The sequence below is a fragment of the Thamnophis sirtalis genome, unplaced genomic scaffold (genome assembly GCF_051295495.1).
Source record: "Thamnophis sirtalis isolate CommonGarterSnake01/CBP01778 unplaced genomic scaffold, rThaSir2_p1.2 scaffold_6, whole genome shotgun sequence".
NCBI lineage: Eukaryota > Metazoa > Chordata > Lepidosauria > Squamata > Natricidae > Thamnophis > Thamnophis sirtalis.
In genome coordinates this window covers 106,052,333-106,078,633 of record NW_028261386.1, presented here as the reverse complement: position 1 = coordinate 106,078,633, position 26,301 = coordinate 106,052,333, and the positions used below count along the sequence as shown (strand labels likewise).

Below are 26,301 nucleotides of genomic sequence, written 5' to 3'. Positions count from 1 at the left end.
TAGCTAGGTAATATTTGGCTAGTCACTCCCTCTTGGCCTCAAGAAGGTGGCAGTGGCAAACCATCTCCAAAAATACTGCCTAGAAAACTCCATAAAATAATCAGGAGTCAAATCTGACTCAAAGGCAGGGGGGAAAATCAACTACCCAAACCTCTTGGGATAATTAAGATTTTTATGCACATTCTTTTCTTTAGATCAGGAGTGTCAAACTTGATTTGAGGGCCACAATAGGGTTGCATTTGACCTCAGGGGATGGGCATGGCTGGGTGTATTGTGTTTGGCCAGCTTGATGTCACTCATGTTGAAGATGGCTGTGGTGGCCCAGGCAGGGCTGGGGAGATCGTCTCCAGCAGAGGAAGGCGAGACCAGGGAGAGAGCCAAACCCTTGTCCTCCAAAGGAACCTCGCCATCTCAGGCCATGTAGAGGACTCCCCGTAGGCAGTGCAGGCTGTCCAGAGCCCTAGGCAGAGCCCAGGGCACCAGGACCCCACAGCCCAGCTCCCCTTCTCCAAGGGGGTGCCTGGCTGCACTTACCTCCTCGAGGCTGCTGCTGCTGTGTTCACTCTCCTTGGCCATGTTGCTCATGGTGTGTGTGGGAGGGCAAACTGTGTATGTCAGAGGGAGGAGTACTCCCTCTCCATGCAAGGAGACCCAGCTTTGTAACAAAAGCATTCCCAGTGATAGGATGGGAGACCACCAAGAGGGATCAAATTTTTGTGCGCGCCGAACTGATAATAATGCCGGCAGCATCCCACATTCCTTCCTTCTTTCTCTTTTCTTCTTTTTCCCTCGCTCATCATTTTCCTTTCTTCTTCCCTCCCCTCTTTCCTTTCTCCTTCTTTGCTCTCTTCCCATCCTCCCATCTTTTTTTTTGTCTTTCCCTTTCTCCTTTCTTGAATGCTCAAATGCAAAAGGGGAAACATTTCTCAATGCCTCCTTGTCTTGTGATCAAATGCCACTTTTGCTAGTAGTTTTGTTAGCACTCTACCAGTGAAAATGGAGCTCATGCGGCCCTCCCGAGCTCCGTTTTCAGCTGCCATGACCTCCTCCAGTACACTGCCAGCCGCTACCAGATTGTAAATCAGCACCTGGTCAGCCTGGGCCAGTCCTTTGCTGTTTCTAGGGTGGCCCCGCGGGCCAGATTTAAGCACCTTGTGGGCTGGATCCAAGCCTCCGGCCTTGAATTTGACATTCCTGCTTTAGATTATTCTCTGTGTTGGTAGCAGATACATCCAAATACATGTGTGAATAACTCTTTAATTGTTTTAAGTTATATTTAATGCTGATTGGTAGGCATTCTTTTTCTTGCTGTAGATGAAGACCTGGCACTAGCTTACAGTTTTGACAGTGACTTAAGAGAATATCACAAACTTTATTGGGAAACAGAGTTCAAACCTGTGGCACACAAACTTCTCCAGAGAATTCAAAACTGAAAATCATTACTTGAGTTCCTAATATTGCGTTTCAAGATGGGTGTTGAATCAATCAATGCACAAATCACTTCTGCAGCTGCTTTTGCAAATCATTAGATATCAAAACATTTCAGTATGTTTCCATGAAAAATGCCTTTTGCTTTTAATTTTTCTATGTAGCATGTACATTCATTGTAGAATACCTTTTTGTTAAATTTCCAATGGCATTTAGGAAACATAACAATAAACTAATTGCAACATCTGAATTGAGTATCTTTTTGATTTAACTTTATAACAATGTTATGCTTTATATTTAAGATTTTATAAAAGTTTGCAAAAATTACTACCATGGTTATAAAGTATTGATCAAGGAATTCAGACAGCATTCATTGTTAAATAATTTTGTTAGGTTTTAATATATAGAATAGTATTGCATTTGGTCAACAATTTCAAAATGAATTTTTAGATGATTCAGACTAACATTCTCCACCCAATATTTTAAAAATGTATTGAAAATCACAGTATAAATGAAATTTTTTACTTTTAAACGATTGTAAATGTATTTATGTGATAAAATTATAATCCTTGTCCCTTTATTGATAAGCCAATCTGGTAAAGCGAGATAGTTATTTGATTTCACAGATGAAATTCATAAGAGCTGGGAATAAAATTAGTATTTTTAGTCAAAGCCAACTTTAAAATTGCACATTTGGCTTATATGTTTTGGATCAGCATTTGCCTTGCATTTTTGACTAAAGGAAATAGCAGATGCTTCCTGTTGAACTGTCAAGAATTGCAGTTTAACTTTTGTCGTTTTTCTCTCAAACACAAATTAGAAATACACACCAGACACAGCATTCATTTGTCTATTTTGTAATGAATTATACTGGTACTAGTGTACGAAGTATGAAAAAAAGAGGAAAATGTTATTTTTTTATTTAAACAACCCGGTAATACTAACAAAGATCTCATACAAAAAGTGTTCATATATTTTACACATGCACGCACTCACACATGTATATCAAAGTCACTTACAGGGTTTTTGTTCTTGTTGTTATGCTATTTTCTTGTTTAACTACGTAAGCTGCTACTTAAGGGGCAAACTGTAGAAATGAGGGTTTTAGTAAGAAGCTATTTGAGGCCTGAATGGATATTTCGACATCTTTGATAGCTTCTAGGAATACTGAAGAAGTAAGATTATCTATCCTTGCTCTTAACTATTCAGTTTTTTCCCAAAGTTGCAGGTTTTTAAGCAGCTTTGATAGTCTTGCACTGTCTCAGTCTGAAATAATAAGACCAACCTAGACAGCAAAAGATTCTTTTAACAATCAAAACTGTTAATGTAACATCCTGTTCAGCTCTGCATTATCAGCAAGGAGCTTCTCTAAAATCACATACAATGTAGGCTCAGACGATAGCATTGCTTGCATTTGTTTATAGCTTAATAACTGGAATTGCTAGTCTCTTCATTTAACCAGCACGTTCAGCAGCATCAGGACTTTTATAAAAACATTATTCACTCATATCAAAAGCAAAATTCTTATCTTCCAGATTCTTATTTATTTCTGACAACACATGAGGATTTTGGTAATTAGTTGTCTACCAGAAGCCATTGCCTCCTGTGCTAACTAGAGCAGGCTGGAATCCGTTTGATTGTGTCTCTGAACAACTGTCCTACCACCAACCTCAACATCAGCAGTAATATCCCGCTAAGGAAGGAGCTGCAATAATACTAGTAGTAGCAGCAGTAATAATAATAAACACTATGGCACAAAAAAATTCATGGCTTTTAGCCCCTGCTGGTTGAGAAGCCCCTTAACAAGCCCTGGTAAGTTGCCCCTGTGGCACCTTCGATTATTACTGCCCAAAGTTTTCACGTCATGTAACGAGTAATGGCTCTCAGAGCGTAAAGCAGTTCAGCTTGCATCCGTGCTTCTATGAGAAGCAAATTGACGTGAACCTTAAAGAAAACAATAAAAAAGTTGAGTTTAGTGTCTTTTATGCATTACAGCATTCTAAGGCATGCAGAAATGTTGCTAATATTTGAACAGAAGCCAGACAGAAATCCATGAACATACTAATGACTGATTATGACAGGGATATTATGCAACAGTCAATTAGGTAGACTGCTGTCCCCATACGATAGCTATATGCGTAATATTCATTAGGCTATGATAGTAATAGCACTTAGACTTATATATCGCTTTACAGTGCTTTTACAGCCCTCTCTAAGCGATTTACAGAGTCAGCATATTGTTCCCAACAATCTGGGTCCTCGGGACTGCAGACTGCGACCTCAGAAGGATGGAAGGCTGAGTCAACCTTGAGCCTGGTGAGATTCGAACTGCCAAATTGCAGTCAGTCAGCAAAAGTAGCCTGTAGTACTTGCATTTTAACCATTGCACCACCGGGCTTTAGGCCTGGAATGACTTAGGTTTTATCAGGTGAGGCAAGGACCTACATAATTTTCTTCAATACAGTAATGATGTGGTTTCTACTAAATAATGCAAAGACAAAAATTTTACAGGCTAGAGAAAGTGTAAAGATATTTAAGTCAATGTAAGGAAAATGATTGCTTTTGTAAATGCAACTGTCAAACAATATTCAACCTACTAAGTCACAACAAACAGATATATAACAACACATATACAACATACCTTCTCAGAATGTTTGAATTGCCTCCAGAAGCTATCGTACATTCTATTTGTGGTCCTCTCGGGAGCACACACTACAGTTTTGATATAAATTTTAAAGCTGCGGTCCAACAGCTGATTAATTTCACCATAGTCGTAATCATCGTATCTGTAATCAGGAGAACAAATATGTTCAAATTTTGCATCAAACACATTGTTGCCAGTTATAATTATTACTGTACTATTGCTCGCTATTTCATAGCCATTTATATTTTCTGGTAGATCTTAAGCTGGTTTTGCTAGAATCCCAATTCTAGTATTTTTGTCCATTCTCAATATGTTGGAAACAGCACATGTCCCCTTTTTTGGGTGGTTTGCCCTGTTTCCATCTTCTACTCTATGTAGTCCTATCTAAATATTGACTTTCAGAGTACTGCAGCTGTCTTTTTGCCTTTTTGGATCTGCTGCTTTCCCTTGACAGCTTTCTTAGTATCTTCTAGCCATGGATTTGAGAGCAACACAAAACGTTTTTTCTAGAATTACTTTTAGCTTTAGCTTTTTTAGCTAGTTAGCTTTCTTGGGATACAAGGTTCTTACCTCAAGCACAATTGGTATCAAGAATTTGCCTTTAAAAGCATTTGTTAGTAAGAAGTTACCAATGCAATTATTTTATCCAGTTCATTGATTGTATGCTCATGGCTTTTGATGTAGATTTTTTAATACAAATTTCCATAATATGTGTTCAAGCAATATGAGGAGCAAAATCTCCAAAATTAATAGATAACTAATGCAGATCTCGACCAACCTTATTCCAAACATACAGTGGATGTAATTCCAAATTGCACGCCTAAGCATTGATGTATCCACATCTTTATGCATAGCCATTGTGTTGTAAGTCAAGTTGTAGGCAATTTGAAACTTCTCATCTATTAGTTGTCCTACATCTGGATAGAGACGATTTACCAGAGAATATCCGTGGTCTTCCCACGAATAGTCCTTAAAAGCAAAATAGGTAGATGGAAGCAACTTTGACAAAGTTGAATGAATGAATGAATGAATGAATGAATGAATGAATGAATGAATGAATATATATATATATATATATATATATATATATATATATATATATATATATATATATATATATATATATATATATATATATATATATATATATATGTTTTTATTTGTGCTGATAAATAAATAAAGGAAGACTAGTATAGATCTATTTCAAGCTATTTAGCTCTCATCAGCTAGCCATATCCTTACTGGGATTCGAACCTGTGCTCTATTGCTTCCCAGGCAGGGAGTTAACCATTTGAGCTACAGAGAACGACTCCTTTTATCAGCCAGCCAGGGTGGGAGGTATATACTTAAAGTCACAACCCCTGGTATGCCCAAATGTGGGAGGAAGGTCACACTTCCACTCTCTGTCATTAGGCTCGTCACAAGAGTCCATAAAGTGCTGACTTTAAGTATATATATATATATTTATTTACTGCATTTTTAAAATACAAATTAATGAGATAATTGCTATGTATTCCAACAGCATGGATACTCTTGTTCTCCATTGGTTTCAACTACAGATAGTCATCCACTTAGGAGCCACAATTGGGACAAGAATTTCCATTCCTAAGCAAGGCATTTTTTAAGTGAATTGTGCCTCATTTTGTGAACTTTTTTGCTAGGTTCTTTTACGAATAGCAATAGCACTTAGACTTATATACTGCTTCATAATGCTTTTTACAGCCCTTTCTAAGCGGTTTACAGAGTCAACATATTGCCTTCAACAATCTGTGTCCTCATTTTACCCACCTCGGAAGGTTGAGTCAATCTTGAGCTGGTGAGATTTGAACTGCCGAGCTGCTACTAGCAGTCAGCTGAAGTAGCCTGCAGTGCTGCACTCTAACCACTGTGCCACCTCGGCGCTTTTTGCTAGGTTTGTTAAGTGAGTCATTGCAGTTAAGTGAATCATGCCATCATTCAGCTTGCCCCTTTGACTTTGCTTGTCAGAAACTGGCTGGCACGATAATTGCCCCCCACGTGATCCCAGGATGCTACAACTGTCTAAATACATGTCCACTGTCAAGTGCCAGAATTTTGATCCCTTGACAGTGGGGATGCTATGACAGTTGTAAGTATGAGGACTGGTCACAGTGCTGCTGTAACTTTGGAAGGTTACTAAATGAATGGTTATAAGTTGAGGACTATCTGTATAGCTTTCAGTATATAATCCCCTTGCCTGAGAATGATTAGTAAATGTTCAAACCTGCAGGGATCAAATTGCCTATGCTTATTTTAAAGTTATAAAAAAATGATATGTGTAATTTATATACCTAATATTCTGTGTACTTTATACAACTAATATTCTGGGGAACACTTTACATTTTGTTACTGATAATATATGATTTACCTGTACACGGAAGGTAGGTACATGCATCCCATGTCTTGAAAAATCTTTATAACCATAGCTAGTATCCTCAAAGTGACGAGATACATCTCTTGTTGGTGATATTTCTTCATCTTCTGTTAAATATGTAACAAATACGGTAAATATCTATGGAGATTCTCAGTCATCCAGGTCATGGTTGTTTCAAAGGTGATTCCCCCCCCCCCCCAAGAGTCCAGTTGCCTCTTGGGGGGAAAAAAGCACTTTTGGGACAACAAATACAGTAATTTCACAAAAACAGCTTAAATCCCATTGCCAAATTATAATAACTTCTGTAATCAATACAGGAAAAGCATTTTGCAGATAAAATATAGCTTCTTCAGAAATGCAGTACTGAAATTCCTCCCCATATAACCTTTGCTTTTAATAACAAGGATCAATATATGTTGATCAATATATGTTGATTGAACATATCAATATATGTTGAAACGGAGAGCTGTAACTTATTTGAATGTCACTTATGTGGTAGCAAATTAAAAATGGACAAGCTTATTTTCTTCTGTAATTATTTCCAAATATGAGAAAACTAGCCCTTGAGAATGAACTCCTGCTTAATTACTGTGAAAGGGGTCAATAATGTACACAGGACCAGGAATTAGCATCAAAGATCCTTGCTTATGATCTTACTTCCTCTCCATAAGCAGATTGACAGGGTAGATACCATTAACATCCAGTCTACAAGCATATTAGAAAGGTTCACCGCTTTAGTGGCAATGAACCAACTATACAAGCTTAGCTGTATTGTAATTGCTGCCACTGCAATTTTTGGGCTATAAGTTCCATACTGTAAATACGTCAGTTCTTCTGTTTATAAGTCTTAAGTTATTCTAGAGGCTGGTTGTGAGCACCCTTTCTCTGAGAGCTGACAGGCAGGGAAAATGAACCAAGTGAACAGAAGCCTTGGCTTGGGCGTGCCAAAAAAACACACATTGCTATTTGCACAATTTTATCTGGTACACCATTGCATATTTCCTAGATTGAAGGGGCCTGGTAGACAGCCACTCATTCCCTAGTCAACCCGTGGCTTGATTACTATAATGCATTCTATGTGGGCTGCCCTTAAAGACTGCCCCGAAGCTTCAATTGATCCAGAAGGTAATGGTGCGAGCAGTGATGGGCATGTATTAATATGTTCACGTAACCCCTGCACTTTATGAGTTGCATTGGTTGCCAATTTGCTTCTGGATGTAATTCAAAATTCTGGTCGATGCCTATAAAGACCTACATGTAACAGGTCTTGACTGAGATTAGTCAACCAAATATTGGCATTTAGCATTTTAATCCACCAATCCAACCCTTCTCAAGATGTTAAAAGATATCGCAGGATGTAAGTTGTTCCAAGTAAAGCTGCCTTTTACAACTGACTAATGGCAATTTTGTCAATGCGATGATGGTGTTCAAGAGGTGCTCCAGATGTTTTGGGATCTGTCACTATTGGTACTACTTTTACTTTCTTTTACCATAGTCAATTTACTTCTGTTTGTAGGTCTTTGTATTTTGTTATTTTCTATTTCTTTCCTATCCCTGCATTCCTGATTTACTGTGACATTCAGTTTCCAGATTTTTTTGTTTTCCTTATCAACAATTATTAAATCATTGTGGTTATTATACCTACACACATGGAATTGTCATTTTGTACATGATATAAGGGCAGATTTCTGGTTTCGAGTGTAACATTTTCAATATTTCCTAGTGCTATTGAAAACTTATTATGATATGGAACACAAAACCATTTTTATCATTTGATAAGAGGTATTTTAAGTCCATACAGAGCCTTCAGTTTAAAATGAAATGACTGAATAGAGAGAGCCAAACTTGCTGGCCTATTCCATTGAGCTAATGAATTCACATTTATTTATATAAAAAAATCTGTTTTGTCCTATTAGTGATTATGCATCTTTCCATTTTTTAAACCTCTTAAGTTTTAACAGATTAATTTTAAGGATGATTGTTATAAAATGAATGTCTGTTAAACTGGCAAGTGCTAATGTGACAATTTGCATGTCTGCTTGATACCATTACACTAATTATGTCACTTGTGTTAATTTATGTCATTTGCATAATGGTGCTGTTTCACAAATGACAAATTATATTATTTACTTTGTGTGTGTAGTATTATGCAAATGATATCAATTTGTGCAGAAAATTGGCCTGAGCCTTATAAAATCATTTTCATCAAGATAAATCAAGATTTCACTGCATTTACTAAATCTAATGTTCTTTTAAGTTCCTGAATTGTGAGTCACACAGCCAACAGATAGATACATTAGTTGGGAATTTTGTGGCTGGAAACCTAATACTTTTGAAAGGCAGCAGTTTTGCGACATCTGGCTTAGGGTGCGCAAGTTTTCCATTTGTGCCAACCTGAATTGCATTTTTCAGCAAATCAGAAGACACCAGTTAGTTAAGATGTCATATTTTTCATTTTGACGAACCCATGGGCAATCTCTGACATTTCTTTTCTGTATTATTGTTCACCTGGCTTAAGAAATCTGACTGAGTTGTGAGATATTTTAACAACTTTTTGAAGGACAGTTGGATTCTTGATTTCTTAAAGGAAGCAATTTCAGGCCTATATTATACTAAGGGCTGGTAGCTTAGGCACAAATTTTCTAAAAATTACTGCCCGATTGTCAGAACCTTTTAGAGTGTGCTGGGTTGGAATGTAAGTTTGGATGAATATGATGGTGATAATTCTGCCCCGTTCTGACCCTGGTTTTAGAAGAGAGCAGTTATTGTTGTCCTGATTAACTATTTAGGTTACAGAATAATGTATAAATACCGGAACTGATAAATATACATGTGAAATTAAAAAATAAATACAAAATACGTTCTGACCTGAGCAACGCACTAACATGCTTTCTCTCTTCTCCTTCTCAAATCGGGTGGCCTTTTCCTCTTGACTAGCTTCAACATCGTCTCTGCATTCCTGTATTTGCTTCATTTTTTCCATAAGTGCTTCTACTTCACAGGAGGGCTCGGGAGTCTTTAATAGCAACATTTTAAAAATTGCAATGTAGCACTGATACTCTATTATGATAAGCACCAGATGTTCTATTTTACACCTAACATAGTACTTGCAACTTTTTAAGGATACCTATGTATAGAATTAGGAAGAAAGCAAATACAATTTTTCTAATGCTTTAATTAAAGGAACAATTTATCTTTTGCATAGCAGATACGTGGAAATTGTTTTACCACTTGAAGGAATTTTTAAATGTCCCAAAATGAGAAGAATATGTAAAGTTGATGCATAAATATATTTGCGGGCAGGAATTGCTAGCAGTGGTTCCTTAGTAAGGCATTACATCACAGGATAGTAACATTAAATATCCTGTAATTCTGATTGCTATTATACAGCTAATTCTTTATTTTGAACTTGCTAGAACAAATTTTAAAAAGGCTGAGTCCTTGCATTATTATTAATGAAGTCTCAATTGAGTGCCAAACCACGTTTCTAACTGATACACTTCATAGCCCCAATACTTCTTATAACTAAGAACTAAGTGACTATTTCTGTTTCTTTTAATGAAACCAACATAGTGCAAACAGAGAACACTGTCCACTTCTTAAGAACTTTATAATTATCTTCAATCTTATAATCTTGAAAAATAAAAATCTTACAACCATTCTTTGTCTTACAGAGGATATATCAGATAATTCCAGGTGCTAATTTAGAAAAGTCAGACCAACTCTTAGAAGAAAAACATTTCTTGAACATTGATGTTTCTTCTAGTTCATATTGAGAGGAATCCGAGTCTGTATCTCAAGCCAATTGGGCTTCCTGGCATGCAATTATATCTAACACACTGCATTTGCTGCAGGAAATATTGTTAACATGTATTAACAGATATACACTATTGGTAACAGAATAAAAGGTGCAGCTGAAATAACATGTTATGTTCTAGACTACATTCAAGTTAGATTGCCTTCAGCCTCTTCCCACACCTTTTGACTTCCAACAATTTTCTCTCAATTTCTTTTGATGTCCCAGGATCCATGTGTTCAAACACTATGGTTAAAGTCATAAAGAAGTCTCCTCCAATGGTTAAGTAACAGATACTCCATTTCAGTATTCCCCTTTGTAGCATTCATCTTGCATTTCTATAGAGATTTACTTGATAGTTTAAAGTATTCATTTTCTCCATTAAAAAAAGGAGAAGGGAGGAATGAAGGAGAGAAAGGCAAGTTGTACAACTTTGCAAATATACACCACAACAAGCAGGTGCCTTTTAAAAAGGTAAACACACTCAACCTTTCAGAACATAATACTCACTGTAATATCTGTATCGGGGGTGTGCATCTTATACTCATCATGATTGCCATTTGTTATATCACAAATGCAATAACCATCAACGGAGAGCAGCCTGAAAGTGTGACCGCCATCACAATGGATCTCTGGATTGATTCCACAGCCAAAAGTGAAGGAAGCAAGTGAGTGATAGTGTGTGAGGAGTACTACAGCATGGACCAATTCTGCCAATGACCAGCTGTGTTCTTCGGTTTTTAGAAGTTGCTTTAAAAGAAAAAGCAGGGAGAAGGAAAGTAATCATTGCATCAAATTCTGTCAGGCCCCAAGAACCAACTGACGTGTGGAATTACTTCTGAGAAGTTTCTTTATTGTTCATCTACAGGCAGACTCTTGCCAGATTAAAGCAACTATCTGCATAACTATAGATGTACTCGGTAAACTACTAGCAGACTTTTGAAGTTCCGCTACCTTTTTACCCTCTGAGCAGTCTCTCCCTTCTGGGACTCCTTATATTCCATAACAAACTTATAACCATCACACCACAAGTAATATCACAAATCTAAGTCCACAGTATATCAAACATACTACAGCAAGAGATTAATGTTAAGTGTGCCCCATTCTAAAGAGTCCTTTTAAAATGCAGAAAGCCATGTTAAATATTTTATAGCCCATTTTCATTTGGTGGCTATGAAAATTACACCGTGTACATTCTTGGTAAGGCCACCCTTGGAATGCTGCATTCAGTTTTGGTCGCCACAATGTAGAAAAGACGTGGAGATTCAAGAAACAGTGCAGAGAATAGCAACAAAGATGATTAGGGGACTGGAGACTAAAATATGAAGAATGGTTGCAGGAACTGGATATGTCTAGTTAAATGAAAAGAAGGACTAGGGGAGACATGATAGCAGTGTTCCAATATCTCAAGGGTTGCCACAAAGAAGAGGGAGTCAAACTATGCTCCAAGGCACCTGAGGGTAGAACAAGAAGCAATGGGTGGAAACTAATCAAGGAGAGAAGTAACTTAGAACTGAGGAGAAATTTCCTGACAGTTAGAACAATTAATCAGTGGAAAAGCTTGCCTCCAGAAGTTGTGAATGCCCCAACACTGGAAGTCTTTAAGAAGATGTTGGATAGCCATTTATCTGGAAAGGTATAGGGTTTCCTGCCTAGGCAGGGGGTTGGACTAGAAGACCTCCAAGGTCCCTTCCAACTCTGCTATTGTATTGTATTATTGTATTATTGTTTGTTCTATAGATCTAGGACAGTAATGTAATAAGAGCCGTGGTGGCGCAGTGGGTAGAGTGCAGTACTGCAGGCCACTTCAGCTGACTGCTAGATCAGCAGTTCAGCGGTTCAAATCTCACCGGCTCAGGGTTGACTCAGCCTTCCATCCTTCCGAGGTGGGTAAAATGAGGACCCAGATTGTTGGGGGCAATATGCTGACTCTCTGTAAACCGCTTAGAGAGGCCTGAAAGGCCTATGAAGCGGTATATAAAAATCTGCTATTGTAATAAATAAAAAGCAGGCAGTGGTGAAGGATGATTAAGCACAAAGTCTATGCAGGAAATGGAGTTTGAAGCAATATATTTTAACAACTATAAATACTGTAAAAGTCAAACATCCAGAAACAATTTAGTCATTAAGTGCTATAGGACTCAAAAATTTTGGAGAGAAAATATAATGAAAACAGATACAATTTTGCACTTCTGGAGAGGATGGATATCTTTTCTTGTTTCATTTTGAGCTGGTAAAAACAAAGAGAACCTTTTTTAAAAAAATATTGCAACAAGTGATGGGGGGAAAACCCTGCTGAGTTTATTAAAGTGATTTGGAAACAGATTCTGTAATAACTTAAATTTGAATAAAAAACATTAAATTCGTAGCTTAAGAATTATGGAATAATGAATAATGGCAGCCATTTCAAATATATAAGATCATTATAGATTCAAAAAACACACTTACTTCAATATGTTCCTTTGTAATGAGCCAAGGTCTGTGTGCCAAAATTTTATTCAAATCACCCAACTTCTGCAACTTTTGAGGTGCATTTTCTAGACCATTCAGCCATTTAGGATCTCCTCCAACTTGTAGAAAATAATTGACATGAAGATTTACCAAGTAAGAGCACTGATGTCTTGCTGCAGCCTAGAAAACATTGTGCACACAAAAATTATGGAACAGAGATGTTCCATAGTCATTTAAAAAGATAATTACAGAGAACACTGCTTAGGTAAAGAAATAATGCATACAACACAATACTGTACACTACTGAAAATAATATGCATTCTTTTAATTATTTCATTTTTATATATGCCTTGTATGCAAGATAAAAATTGAAAAGTAATACAGTGAAATTGATTAAATTTGAAAGCAACTTGCAGAGGCAAATCCCATGATTTACAGGAATGAGTTAGATTTAGGATGAACTGCAACTCCTTCATCTCTCACTAATGATCCCACTGGTGAGGATTGATGGGGAATAGAATTCAGTTTCATCTGGCAAGCTGTATATTGATCAGCCCTGATTTAAGGATTATATTTCTAGAAATAAATTTAATTGACTGAAATGATATCCAAATTTTCCCCTAAAAAGCATTTGCATATAGTGGCTTACAAAAAAGAATTGCTAGAATAAATTGCTTAATCTTTTGGGGCAATGACTATTCTACATTTATTGCCTACGCAATCCTAGGCAATAAAATTTTACTGTTGATCTTCAAGTGATCTCTGTTAACAGTTTTACACAGATGTCAACAAACAGGATACAAATCATGGGATGCAGGCCAAAAGGTTACATATAAGCCTCTGAAAATATACTATCAAAATTAAACTGGAACAATAAAATATTCTTCCTCTGCAAACTCCTTGCAACACGGTAACCCAAAAGAGCCCATGTATGATATCCAAAAATCCAGGATTTTGGATGTTGGATCATCACTACATATTGATGCATTTAATAAAAATAATGCCACCTAATACCGTGTTTCCCCGAAAATAAGAAGGGTCTTATTTTCTTGTGACCCCTGAAGTAAGCACGGCCTTATTTTCGGGGAGGTCTTATTATTTTTCAGGTGCAGGAGGCTGCGAGCATGGGCACCTCATGGCTGCTGCTATGTTACAATATTTTTGGGAAAGGCTTATTTTCAAGGGAGGGCTTATTTTAACACATGCGCTCAAAACCATGATAGGGCTTATTATCCGGGAGGTCTTATTTTCAGGGAAACAGGGTATTTATAGCATTTATATCTAAAGTTATCTTCTTGACCACTGTTAAACAGGATATACAAGAACTAACTGTATGCACCACTTAGTCGTTGGCTACTTTTGAATCCAGGATGTAACAAGCATGCATGTGGACAACCTGACTGAGCCAAAAATCCTATTCATAATCTCAGGATGCAATCCATTACCAAAGTTACAATCCAACTTCCTACAAGAGGAGCTGTGTAAGAACATTATTCAGACAAGCACACACTGCAGCAAGCCCATACATCAGAACAAGAAAACAGAATGCCTATGCAACATCTGTGCATAACTATGGTGGTGCAGTGGTTAGAGTGCAGTATTGCAAGCTACTTTTGCTGACTGCTGATTGCCAGCAGTTCAAGTCCCACTGGCTCAAGGTTGGCTCAGCCATCCATCCTTCTGAAGTTGGTAAAATGAGGACTCAAGTTGTTGGGGGCAATATGCTGACTCTGTAAACTGATTAGAAAGGGCTGTAAAAGCACAAGTCCAAGTGCTATTGCTATCTTCCAACAAAATGGATATCCATGCAGCTTTATCAAAAGGTTTCTGACTATTCAATCAACTAGAGTATAACCAACACAAGCTATGAAAAGGATAACACTATTACAACAACAAAAATCTCAGAAAAAATCAGCAGGACTATTTCACCCACACTGCATTATCATAACACACAAACTAAATTAAATTAAAGCCGTCCAAAACCTCTTAAGTAAACCAAAACAATGAAGGAAAAAACATGAAGGAAAAACTGAAGGCATCTACTACCTACAGTATAAGGACTGTAGCAGCCACTTTGTAAGATAGACAGGCAGAAGACTAGAAGAGTAGATCCATGAAGGACACAATGAAAACTCCTTAATCTCTCATGCAGCCAAAAAATGGACAGACTCAAGTATAGTTTCAACTGGGAAACTGAGCATCCTAGACCAATTCCAAAAATGTTAGAGAATTCTGGAAGCTTGGTATTCAGACAAATCAGCTACTGTAAGAAATAAACCACATTTACATGCTATTCAAGAGACAAAAGCTAAAAAGGAATCAAAGACCAGAACAATCTCCTCCAGCAGCCAACACCCGGATAAACATGAATTAACACCAGACAAACAAGCAGAAAACAATGCCGTCATCAAGGAACTTCCAAGTAGAAAGCCTCATCCCCATCAAAACCGGGAGGGCAAGCTAATGCATATAAACAGGGATCAAATCCACTCTCACTACCACTGATGATATTACCTAGTTGAGTAATGAAATGTCTGCAACCAAACAATGAAGCTGAGAGAACACCAAGGACACTACAGTTCAGTTCTGAGCTACATTTACTCTTCTACTGAAATTATCATAGAGCCCTTGGCAAGATTATTAAAAGTATAGGAAGTTTCCAAATTTACAACTGAACTCACCCAGTTCATGTTATCAGATTTTGGGAACAACATTTTTGATTGAATTTAAATGCAGCTATAAAACATCAGTATTGAGTTAGGAATCATTTAAAACTTTTCCCTTGAACTCTTATCGAAATCTATGTAATAATTTTAAACCTATTTCCCTAAAAGCCCATTTAATCTTAAATTAGCTTTGCTTTGGTGCTTTAGAGCTGTATGAGGTCTCTATTCAGCAAATGCTAAAAAGTGAGTAATATGAGTAAGGGCTTGTAGAATAGATTTAGATCAAGAAATATTGAAGGGGGAATGAGAAAACCACTTCACTCAGCACCGTTGATACTAAATTGAGTGCTTTTATGGAACATGACAATGTGAACAAAAGCCAACTTCTTTGTTGCTCATGTTAATAAAGAATTTGCATCTATGGTACTGTATAATTTTGAGTATAATATTTAGTGCAGATAGAAACTCATTAGGATTCTTAAACTATTCCAGAGATGGAACACTGTTATTTTCTTTACAAATTAATAAAATTGACAGAGATACTGAGATTTTCTAAGCACATAGTCATAAACTTTAAAGAGAAACACTAATGCTGTAAAAAAAAAGTTTCATGGGTCATAATTCAACATACCATTATACCTATATAATGTCGATAGCAAAGAGGCAGTGGACCATCCATCTGCAATAGATAATGCTGAGTTTTCAAAAAACTCTCCAGATACCGTGGGTGAAAAACCATCACCAATGTAATGTTATCCAAATGCCCCAAAGTTGTGAAAGACTCAGCAAACAAAGAAGACATCTGAGGATCCTCCGCGCTCACTTGAAGAATCTGTGTGAATGAGAACCACAACAACATTATTTTCTAGGAGCAAAAATAACATATTTTAAATAATTATAACCTTCAAGGCCATTGTTTTTCAACCTCAGCAACTTTACGATGTATGGATTTTAGCTGACAGAATTCCCCAGCCACAAATGCTGGCTGAACAATGAGGGGAGTTGAAGTCCATATATCTTCAAGTCTCTGAGAATGAGAAAAACCGTTCAAATAAGTTGTGAAGTCTATATACTCAGGATGGCGAACCTATGGCACGTGTGCCACAGGTGACACGTGGAGCCATTTGTCAGGGCACGTGAGGCGTTGCCCTGTCAGCTGGCAAGCGTGCATGCGCACTGGCCAGCTGAGTTCAGCCTTTTTTAAAGCCATTTTTCGCCCTCCCCAGGCTCCAGAGGCTTTATAGGAGCCTGGGGAGGGTGAAAAGAGCCCCCCCCCCGAGGCCCTCCGGAGTGCAAAAATCCAGCCCTACGAGCAAACTGTAGGGTCCTTTTTAGTCCTCCGGAGGCTTCAGGAAAGCCTCCTGAAGGTCTCCGAAGCCTCTGGAGGGCTTAAACTGACCCTCCGAGCAAACCAGAATTGACTTCTGGTTTGCTCATTGGTTTTTTTTTTTTGCCCTGAAGGTCCCTGAAGCCTTCGGAGGGTCTCCGGGGGGATGGGGGGGGCTGTTTTCGCCCTCCCCAAGATTCTATAAAGCCTCTGGAGCCTGGGGAGGGCGAAAAAAGCATGGAAAAATAGGGGAGGGAGTGTCTCTCATGCGCGCATGCGCACTGGGGTGTGTTACACATTGCATTATGGGTATAGCACACCCACGCATGCCCCCCTGCGCCCCCCTTTATGGCACGCGAGCCAAAAAAGGTTCACCAGCTCTGCTATATACTGTGCACACATTGAGTTGGAGCACAGAAGAGATTCTAGAAATTAATCATTGCCCAAATATGGCAAATAGTATGTGAACTACAAATTAATAATGTGGCTGATTAATTATCTGGAGGCACATTTTAACTGAGAAATAAATAGAAAGCATATATTTAATTATCAGCAATGGGATAGTCAATAAAGTCTTCCAAATTGCTAAGTAGTGGAAAATAAATCACTCTCAGAAGGCCACTTGTGAATCTTAATTTGGAATTAAAGTTCACCAACTAATTATATTTATTGAACATGCAGGTCTGTTACAATTATGGATCAGGTCAAACAATATTTGATGCCCAAAAGAATTGGGCAACCACTTTAAAATGGCCAATTAAATACTAGTTGTCCTCAACTTACGATTACAATTGAGCCCAAATTTTCTGTTGTTAAGTGAGACATTTCTTAAATGAGCTTTGCTCCATTTTACAACCTTTCTTTGCCACAGTTGTTAACTGAATCACTGCAGGATAAGTTAGTAATCTGGCTGTTACGTGAACCTGGCTTCCCCATTGAATTTGCTTGTCAGAAGGTTGCAAAAGATGATCACATGACCTTGGGACACAACAACTGTCATAAGTATGAACCAGTTGCCAAGCATCTGAATTCTGATCACATGATCATGGGGATGCTTCAAAGATCACAACTGTGAAAAATGGTCATGACTCACTTTTTTCAGTGTTGTAACTATGAATGGTCACTAAGTGAACGGTTGTAAGTCAAGGACTATCTGTATTAAAATTACATGAACATGAATTACTGCTGCCAAACACTACTAATGGTTTGTTGCACTCTGGATGGCCAATACAATTTGCAGATTAGCAACTGATCTTCAGTCAACATTAAACTTTGAAAATCCCCTCCCACCTGGGCAAAAATGTCACAATTTCATTGTTTTCATACAAAACAGAAAGACTTACCTCCATTTCTGGGATAAATCTGCTTGGTCCTTGTCCCAGTGGTCTGGGGATCCTAATTCCAAGTTCCTAGAAAAGAATGTTACACTACAGTACCTGGACTTTTTAGTTATAAACATTTCAGCTGTGGCTTTGAGAGCAATTAATGCTTCACCACTGAAACAGAACCAGCCTTGTATTTCAGAAGTGCAATCAGTGGAAATGTTCTGCCCATGCTTCATAACAAGCCACACTTGTTTACAGTGCACCATTCTGCTGCCATTAAAAACAATGAAACCTGGTTCAGTAAAAAACCTAGTTTTGCATAAAGTACTTGGCAAAGGGTCAAGAACAAGGAGTTCAGTACACAGCTGCTAGCAGGGTAATGTCAGCGATACTGGAGGCTTTTGAAGTACATCTGCATATCCGCAAAACAGAATATGTATGAAATCTCTCTGTTGTATCTTTCAGGAAGTAACAGGGCTGTAATTTTATCAGGGCTTGAAGGGGGAAGCCACAAAAGTACATGCAATAGGATTTTTAATGTCTATTTAAAAATGACAAAGAACAAACAGTAATTTCTTAGACTGAATTTATAGTCAACTTGAAACTTTTATCCACCGCAAAACTTTCGCTGAATTAATTTTCAAGCCCCATTGCACAACTAAAATGTTTTCAGCTACCATCTTTTAAACATATTACAAAAGCAGTGAACTCAGATTACCCAAGTGGCATTTTTAAAAACACCTTTATGCAAACACTGCATGAACTAATTTTGCAATTGTATGATTATGCAGTTAAAAAGATAACCTTATGGAATTCACAAAACTACAGCAGCTTGCTTTTGTTATTGTGAACAAGCCCTAAGTCACATAATCATTTCTTATTTTTTTTGTGCAGAATCACTTCATCCAGAAAAGAAGTTCTGGGTTAGAAGAAAATATTTTTCTTTTGAGTTTGGAAAAATATATATCAAATTATGATATATAAGTACCTCCACTCATTAAAAAATAATAAGTAGTAGAGACCAGCATTTTTTTTTTTTAAAAAAAGCAAGACTTGGCCTTTTGAAAAGCACTGCTGGAGTTTTGGCTGCCCACTGAAAAAGCAAAATGAATATGTGGGCAAAGTGATTATCTTACAACAGGTTCTGGAGAACAGGCGCCAAGTCCTCTCCTGGTCAATTATCAAATAATCAAAAGAAAGACTGATCCAAGAGCCAGTTTAGTCTAGTGGTTAAGTTACTAGGCTAGAAATCAGAAGACTGCAAGTTCTAATCCTCTTGCTTTAGGCATAAAAGCCAGCTGGGTGATTTTGGCCAGTCACCCTCTCTCAGTCCAACCCACTTAACAAGGTTGTTGTGGGGAAAATAGGAGGAGGAAGGAATATTAGATATATTTGCTGCAGGTATTTATAAAAATAATAAAGGCAGGATTAAAAAAATATTTTAAAAAGGATGGATGAATGGTTAAATGAGCCACACGTTACCGTATTTTTTGGACTATAAGACACACCTAGATTTACAGGAGGAAAACAAGAAAAAACATTTTTTGGCCTTTGTGTGTCGTGTTTTTGCTCTCCCTGGTCCCCAAAAGCACTATGCAGACAAAAAACGGGCCCATTTTGGTGAAACTGGATGTGCAGAGCATGTAGGGTGCTTCTGGGGGCTGGGGAGGGCAAAAACGTGATGCACGGAGGGCTCGGGGCCCCAAAAATGGACCCATGTTTGGCAAAAATTGACTATTTTTGGTGAAAACAGGACATGCAGAGCACTGCAGAGTGCTTCTGGGGGCCAGGAAGGACAAAAACATGATGCATGGAAGCAGATTTTTTCTTCTTCTTTTCCTCCTGTAAATCTAGGTGCATCTTATAGTCCGAAAAATACAGAAGGTTCAGGAGGCCAAAAACGCCCGTATTCGGTCTATAAGACGCACCTAAAATTTCACCCACTTTTAGGGAGGAGGAAGGTGCACTGACTACTGTATTTTAGGTCTCACGCACACATACACACATTCCAATTATTTTAGAAATTGACAGTAAATGAAAACATGGCATTTGTGATGTAGCTATAAGCATCCCAATAGATTATCACAACCACAGCTGCCACACCATCACTATTCATTCACCCTGGCAACAGCTCTCTTTTTATGGGAATATAACAACTTTTTTTGGGAGGGGGGGCGGGGGGAATAGGCACACATCCTTTATCTTTAATGTCATGTATTCAATATATCTACTTGATAAAACACATTGCTATTTTTTTCTTTGATCAGTTTGAATAAATAGGTAGGCAAGACAATACACAGGACTAATATAAACAACATGAGACACCCAATCTTTTCTGCAGTCTCTCTCAAAACAGTATGGGCAAACATTGAAATGCCCCATCTTCCTTATTCTACTTTCAGGTTCTATCAGTTCGTTCAAAAATAGCAGTTCTTCACCACAGACAAAAGGCAAAGGCTGCCAAAAAACCAGAAACATTAGAGAATCAGTACATATGTTTTGGACCCCACCTTGATTCCTCAGTCAAAAATAATTATGCTTTAAAACTTTTTCTTCAAGGTATCTTATCAGTACAGTATCTCTCCAATCAGTTCCTCAAATCCAATGTATTTTATTTCATTTTGTCATAATCTACTGAAGTTCCATATCCCAAGATTAAAATGTCTTCTTATGCCTTTTATCGCATGTTCCCTATTTTTACCTCTAAAATATACTGAGTACAAGACCCAAAAGCTTAGTTCTGTCTTAAGATTTATTTCTTTGTTCTTTATTGCCCCCTTCCTTGGGGAAAACTCTTTATCATGTTCTGCCTCTCATCTACACTTCTTGAACCTTTCTTGTTTTTTCTTTTCTATTGCTAAACCTTTATTCGGAACTGTTTCATTAATTCACACAACACAATTCTTTTAGTCCATGCACTGATCTTCTAACTAGTTCAGAATCTATCATCTTTACAATTAAAACCATAAAAGATTTCCTATACCATTTCTCAACTTTCATTTACTCCCTACCATCCTCAGTAGGTGTTGGTTTCCTCATACGATTTTTCCCTTTCCCTCTCTCGGTTTATATTTATGTCCGAAAGATCTTACAGTTTTTAAAATTCTTCCTCAAAACTATCTTTCCTCTGAGGCTTTTAATAACCCCTTAATTTCTATGCTATTGTCATCTGCATTCAATATATAGCTTTCTTTTCTCATTTATACCTGCCTACTCACCGTTTTTAAATGCTTATCCACTTGGGACAAGGATCCATCCTTATTCCCCTCACCCTTTCCCTCTCTCTTAGAAATATTTTCTGGTCAATTTAGATATTTAAATTGGCATGCAACCACATGCATCTTTAAATCCCTATAGCTCTTTTCAGTTTCTAATGAATGATTTCATATTATGTTTTCATGTAGTAAGATTTATGTTGGTGGTTTGTAAATTTCCCTTTAAGTACAATCAATGGCTAAAACAATTATATTTTTCTCTACTCTTATTACTGAAGTGGACAAGACAGGCAAGTTGGATCTCTAGAGCTAAGCAATATTTTTTATGGGTGGGAACATTCACAGAAACCATTTCCACCCACATACTGTTCTCTATTTTACAATTGGACAACAACAACACAACTGGAGATTTTCCTTGAGTCAGCCTCCAAACAACCAATTGAGGAAGTGAGTTGATGCCAAGTTTTATAAGAGATTATACAAAACTGATATTGTCTATAAAAATTTTTATGAGGTACAAAACTGACTTCATATAACTGACACGTTACATTTCCTAGAAAAAGGTCTTCATAAGTAGAGTTTGCCTGTTCTATTATTCTCTTATTTCACTCCAAAATTAACATACAATTCCTTAAATCTTATTTCTAGGCTTTTTGATTAAATGATAGCACAAGCCGCACTATTCATAGAGACACCTTGAAAACATTAAACACCCACTCATAACACCATTAGAGCCCAATATCTGTCATATTTTCATGCAACCGGCAACTCATTTCAGATTGCAAAAGTGATATCCATGAACAAAGCATACTAAGCATGTCAATGACAGAATAAACCTGAGACCACAATATATGGAATGCTAATATATTAGAAGTCTAAGTTTATCAAAGAATAAGAACATTTAGAGCCACTGGATGAGTATTCTTGCCAGATGAAAAGCATTTAGCTGCTGCTTGCATAGCTCCTGCACAAACAACCCACCATCTTTTACAGCAGTCTGGTCTGCTGCCAACAAGTTCTATCCACAAATAAGTTATTTGCATGGCTTAACTGCATTTTATTTCTCTGCAGTTTCCAATCACTCATTTTAGGATTTCAAACGGCAAAAAAAGCATTAACCCAGTCTGTTCACCTTGGTTAGTTGGTATTTAATGGCAACAAGGGTGAAAAGTGGTACTGAATAGGAGCTTCAACAGCATAAACTGGGGGGAGGGGGGATCTGATTTTCAAAATCACCTACAAAGCAAATCTGACTAGCATTACACTTCCACTGGTACCATTGTATTTTATGTATAAGAACAAGTATTGTTGAGGCCATACTTTTTCTATTTTTCTGTATCTTAAACCAAAAGCAAACTAGATGGCAAAACAAGCAACAGTATGGAAAATCTTCCAGGGAAAGAGAAATGCACTACCAAATAAGCCAAGCTACTAATTCCCATCGTAACTGCTGTCCCCGTTCTTCCCCATTAACAAGGAGTTTAAGGGTATATTTTTAACCTCATAATAAAAATAAAATTATATTTCAAATACTTTAGAAAGATTCTAACAAGACCTTACCTTTCTATCCTAGGGACCCATTTCATTCTCATTCCTGGGCTGATTTCAGCAGAGACCAGACCTGTCAATAGTTCATTCTTGAACCCTTTCACTGCCAACAAACCTTCTAATTGCTCTGCTTATTTTCCAACCATATATTTGATGCTCTTGCCTTCGCATCTTGCAGCTCAATATTTGTCATCTCCATTCAGCTTTTCTAGCGGACCTCGAAAAACCCAAAGAGTATCTTCCCCACCCCCACCCCACTTCCATCAATCATAAAAGACTCCCTGCTTGATCCTTGCCAAGTCCTCCGTCCCGCCTCCGGTCTTTTTACCTTGTTCCCACAGCTAGTACAGCGAAACGATCGCCCTACTTCGCGGTCCCGAGTTGGATTGGGGTCGCTCGCCAGCTTCATGCCTAAACGCGAGTTCGGGTTGGCGCCGCTGTGCTGCCACGGCCGCCGCTCCCTTCCCCACCGACAGGCACCGCTTAGCACTCAGAAGAGCTCCCGAGCACAAGCCGGTTGAGACTTTAAAAACAGCTGGCGGGAGGGGCGTCCCGAGCCGGGTACAAACAAGACAAACGGAGCCCTTCCTTTTGGCCCGCCGCCCACCAATGAGCGGGCCCGGAGCCTTTTGGGGCGGGGCCCGATGGGCTACCTTGCGGGGAAGGGAGCGAATGGTCAGAAGGCTCCGGGATGAGAGCGGAGAAGCGGGTGGCGCTTCTCAACGCAGCTTCTCAACCAGGCTGGCCGAGACCTGTAGAAACGCGGCAGGCAAGGCCTCTGGAGTCCTTTTAGTCCTCCTCTCCTGTTCTTCATGCAACATTAAGAGGAGGCTATTTTTAAACGGCCTCTTTGCAGTACAGCAGGAGGAAGCTCGACTATGATGAGAATCGCTTGGCCGCCTTCTGCAAATAAATGGAAGAATTGTTTGTAACAACGGGAAGAGTAAAAAAAGGACTCTTGCCCCAGCCTTCCAGTGTCCAGATTTGTTAAATTATCTTAAGGGCTTCGGCATTCTCAAGTACAGATGAGTGCTGGGTCGATAGACAATATAGCAATACTACTTAGACTTACATACCGCTTTATAGTGTTTTACAACCCTCTCTAAGCGGTTTACAGAGTCAGCATATTGCCCCGGACAAGCCTCATTTTACTAACCTTGGAAAGATGGAAGGCTGAGTCAACCTTGAGCTGGTGAGATTTGCACCGCAGCTAGCAATCAGCTGAAGTAGCCTGCAGTACTGCCCTCTAACCCAGTGTTTTTCAACTTTTTTGTGCAAAGGCACACTTTTTTCATGAAAAAAATCACGAGGCACACCACCATTAGAAAATGTTAAAAAAATTTAACTCTGTGCCTATATTGACTATATATAAAGTAATTTTCCCACGGCACACCTTACACTATGTCACGGCACACTAGTGTGCCGCGGCACAGTGGTTGAAAAACACTGCTCTAACCAATATAGTTTGCATGTTACCCTCCCCCTTAAAAAACAAAACAAAACGCAACTGTATGCTTGTAGCAATATTTGAAGTATTTTATTTGGATCCCAAAAATATGTTGGGAGAGTGTAACAACCTTATGTCAGTCTAGTAAGAAAGAATATGGAAAATGTTTGTTTTATCCAGTGCAAATGTTTGTTGCAGTAGAAAACACACGAAAAACAAGTGCTAAGGGAATTCATAGGGAAGATGATCTTGCTACCAAACAAAGCCCATATACCTAGCACATCCTTTGCAAGTGACTTCCAAACACCAGTTTCTTCCACCTACACCTGATGCAGAACGAAGAACATTTGCTAGGAATTCTCCTGGCACTCTGCCAAAGGCAAACTTTCTGTATTTCAGGCCAGATACTATTTCTCCTCATAAAAAATGTCACCTGCATTATATGATGCAATCAAAATCAGTAACAACTTTTATAGCAAATCAGTCCAATCACCAGCACTTTTCCAGCATTTTAGACAAGAATTGTTCCCAGCCTGACCTAGAGAATGCCAAAGGATGTTTTATACACAAAATATTCTATTGCTAGAACATTATGTTTTGGTCAGCTGTAGCAAAAATTTCCTACAAACAACTGAATGGGAATTCCCATATATCTCTAGACCAATCATTGTATGCAGTGTTATGGACCAAATTGATAATATTTTCCCCTCTTAACTAAAAATCATATTTGATGTTCATAGCAATGGATCTCGTCACATTATCTTATTTAACCTATTCAGAGAAATGCTCTAAATGTTCTGATGATTTGTTTAATAATTCTTGGGCACATTAACTAAACCATGTCTCTTTGCACTTAAAAGAATACATAAGTTACATAAATTAAAATTTCAGTTTACTTAACACATATTTCCTTTGTTCTCTCACATAAACTCAGTACAAGGATTTCTGTACAGTTAGTAAACAATAACACTTTTCTCTCCCAAGAAAGGGAACTATTTAAACTGCAAAATTGAAATATTGCTATCTTTTACATGTTCGTTTTTAAAACACAGAAATAACCATGTCTTCTTGGTTATTGCTGCATTTAGTGTGACATGAGAAGAGATCTTTGCTATTATTGTTTCAACAGAGCAATGTGGCTACTTATTAGGACTGCCTCAGACACCACCACTATGGATGAGTTGGAAAAGCATCTAATTGATTGCGGCTATATACTTTGTGCTTAAGTATTCTAAGAACAGATTATTATGAGGCAGCTACAGGCCACATCCACAATTTCCCCTTTGAATTTCATTTCCATTTGCTTTAACTCTGGGAACATATGGTAATTTTTTGGGGAGGTGGTGGGAAACCCTAATCCCCTCCACTAGCTGAGTTGGAGATGTACAGAGAGAGTAAATCTCTCTGGGCATGGGCATGGAAACTACACTTGCACAATCTTCAAAAAGGAATCAGAAGAAATGCTTTGGTTCTTTCCCGAATATAGACCCGCTACTAATTGCTGAACCAGCATGACTCTTTCCATGCTTTTATCTGAGTTTGAAAAATATGTAGCACCTTTAAGGAATCTATTTGTTAAAGTTAGGAAAACGTTTTAGAAACCCATTTTCCAGGTTTCCATGAAAGCCTGGAAAAAGTCAGACTCCATTAATCAACAGCAGAGAGATAATGTTCTCAATCATTTTGTGTGAAAAGCCCTGAAGAAAATTCTCCTCTTGAGGTAGGTTTCTCCTTTTTGAGAGCAGGTATAGCATCACTTTTTTAAAAAAAATGCCCATATATATTATTGTTTAACTTCTGATACTGAAAAGTTCTGTAAATAGACTAAAATGTTTGGCAGCTCACTACAAAATAGACCACAGTATTTTAGAGATACTAAATTGACAGATTTTCCTCTTATACTGGTAGTCCTCAACTTATGACCACAATATAGCCCAAAATTTCTGTTGCTAAGTAACACTGTTGTTAAGTGAATTTTGCTCCATTCTATGACTTTTTTGCCACAGTTGTTAAGTAAATCACTGCCGTTGGTAAATTAGTCATTCACCTGCTTAGTGAAACT

At 37.9% G+C, this 26,301-nt stretch overlaps 2 protein-coding genes across 6 annotated transcripts in view; one reads left to right on the top strand and one right to left on the bottom strand.

Moving 5' to 3' along the window:
• The window catches only part of ARMC2 (armadillo repeat containing 2), a 40,551-nt gene extending 38,890 nt beyond the window's left edge, over window positions 1–1,661 (top strand). For both annotated transcript variants that reach the window (XM_014058220.2, XM_014058219.2), the window contains exon 19: window positions 1,315–1,661. In XM_014058220.2, the coding sequence (XP_013913695.2) occupies window positions 1,315–1,433 (119 nt within the window). In that variant the 3' untranslated portion in view covers window positions 1,434–1,661. The remainder of the gene's footprint in view (window positions 1–1,314) is intronic.
• A 148-nt stretch (window positions 1,662–1,809) lies between these two features.
• The window catches only part of SESN1 (sestrin 1), a 50,805-nt gene continuing 26,313 nt past the window's right edge, over window positions 1,810–26,301 (bottom strand). Inside the window, exons 1-10 of one of the 4 annotated variants that reach the window (XM_087718666.1) lie at window positions 23,121–23,325; window positions 18,048–18,113; window positions 16,009–16,209; window positions 12,709–12,891; window positions 10,771–11,010; window positions 9,333–9,480; window positions 6,459–6,571; window positions 4,851–5,071; window positions 4,070–4,214; window positions 1,810–3,372 (exon numbers count right to left, since the gene is read on the bottom strand). In XM_087718666.1, coding sequence (XP_087574792.1) covers window positions 3,286–3,372; window positions 4,070–4,214; window positions 4,851–5,071; window positions 6,459–6,571; window positions 9,333–9,480; window positions 10,771–11,010; window positions 12,709–12,891; window positions 16,009–16,209; window positions 18,048–18,113; window positions 23,121–23,201 — 1,485 coding nt within the window. In that variant the 5' untranslated portion in view covers window positions 23,202–23,325 and the 3' untranslated portion in view covers window positions 1,810–3,285. Of the gene's footprint in view, window positions 3,373–4,069; window positions 4,215–4,850; window positions 5,072–6,458; window positions 6,572–9,332; window positions 9,481–10,770; window positions 11,011–12,708; window positions 12,892–16,008; window positions 16,210–18,047; window positions 18,114–23,120; window positions 23,326–26,301 lie in introns of those variants that run through there. The other 3 variants (XM_087718667.1, XM_087718664.1, XM_087718665.1) reach the window with 3 other exon arrangements.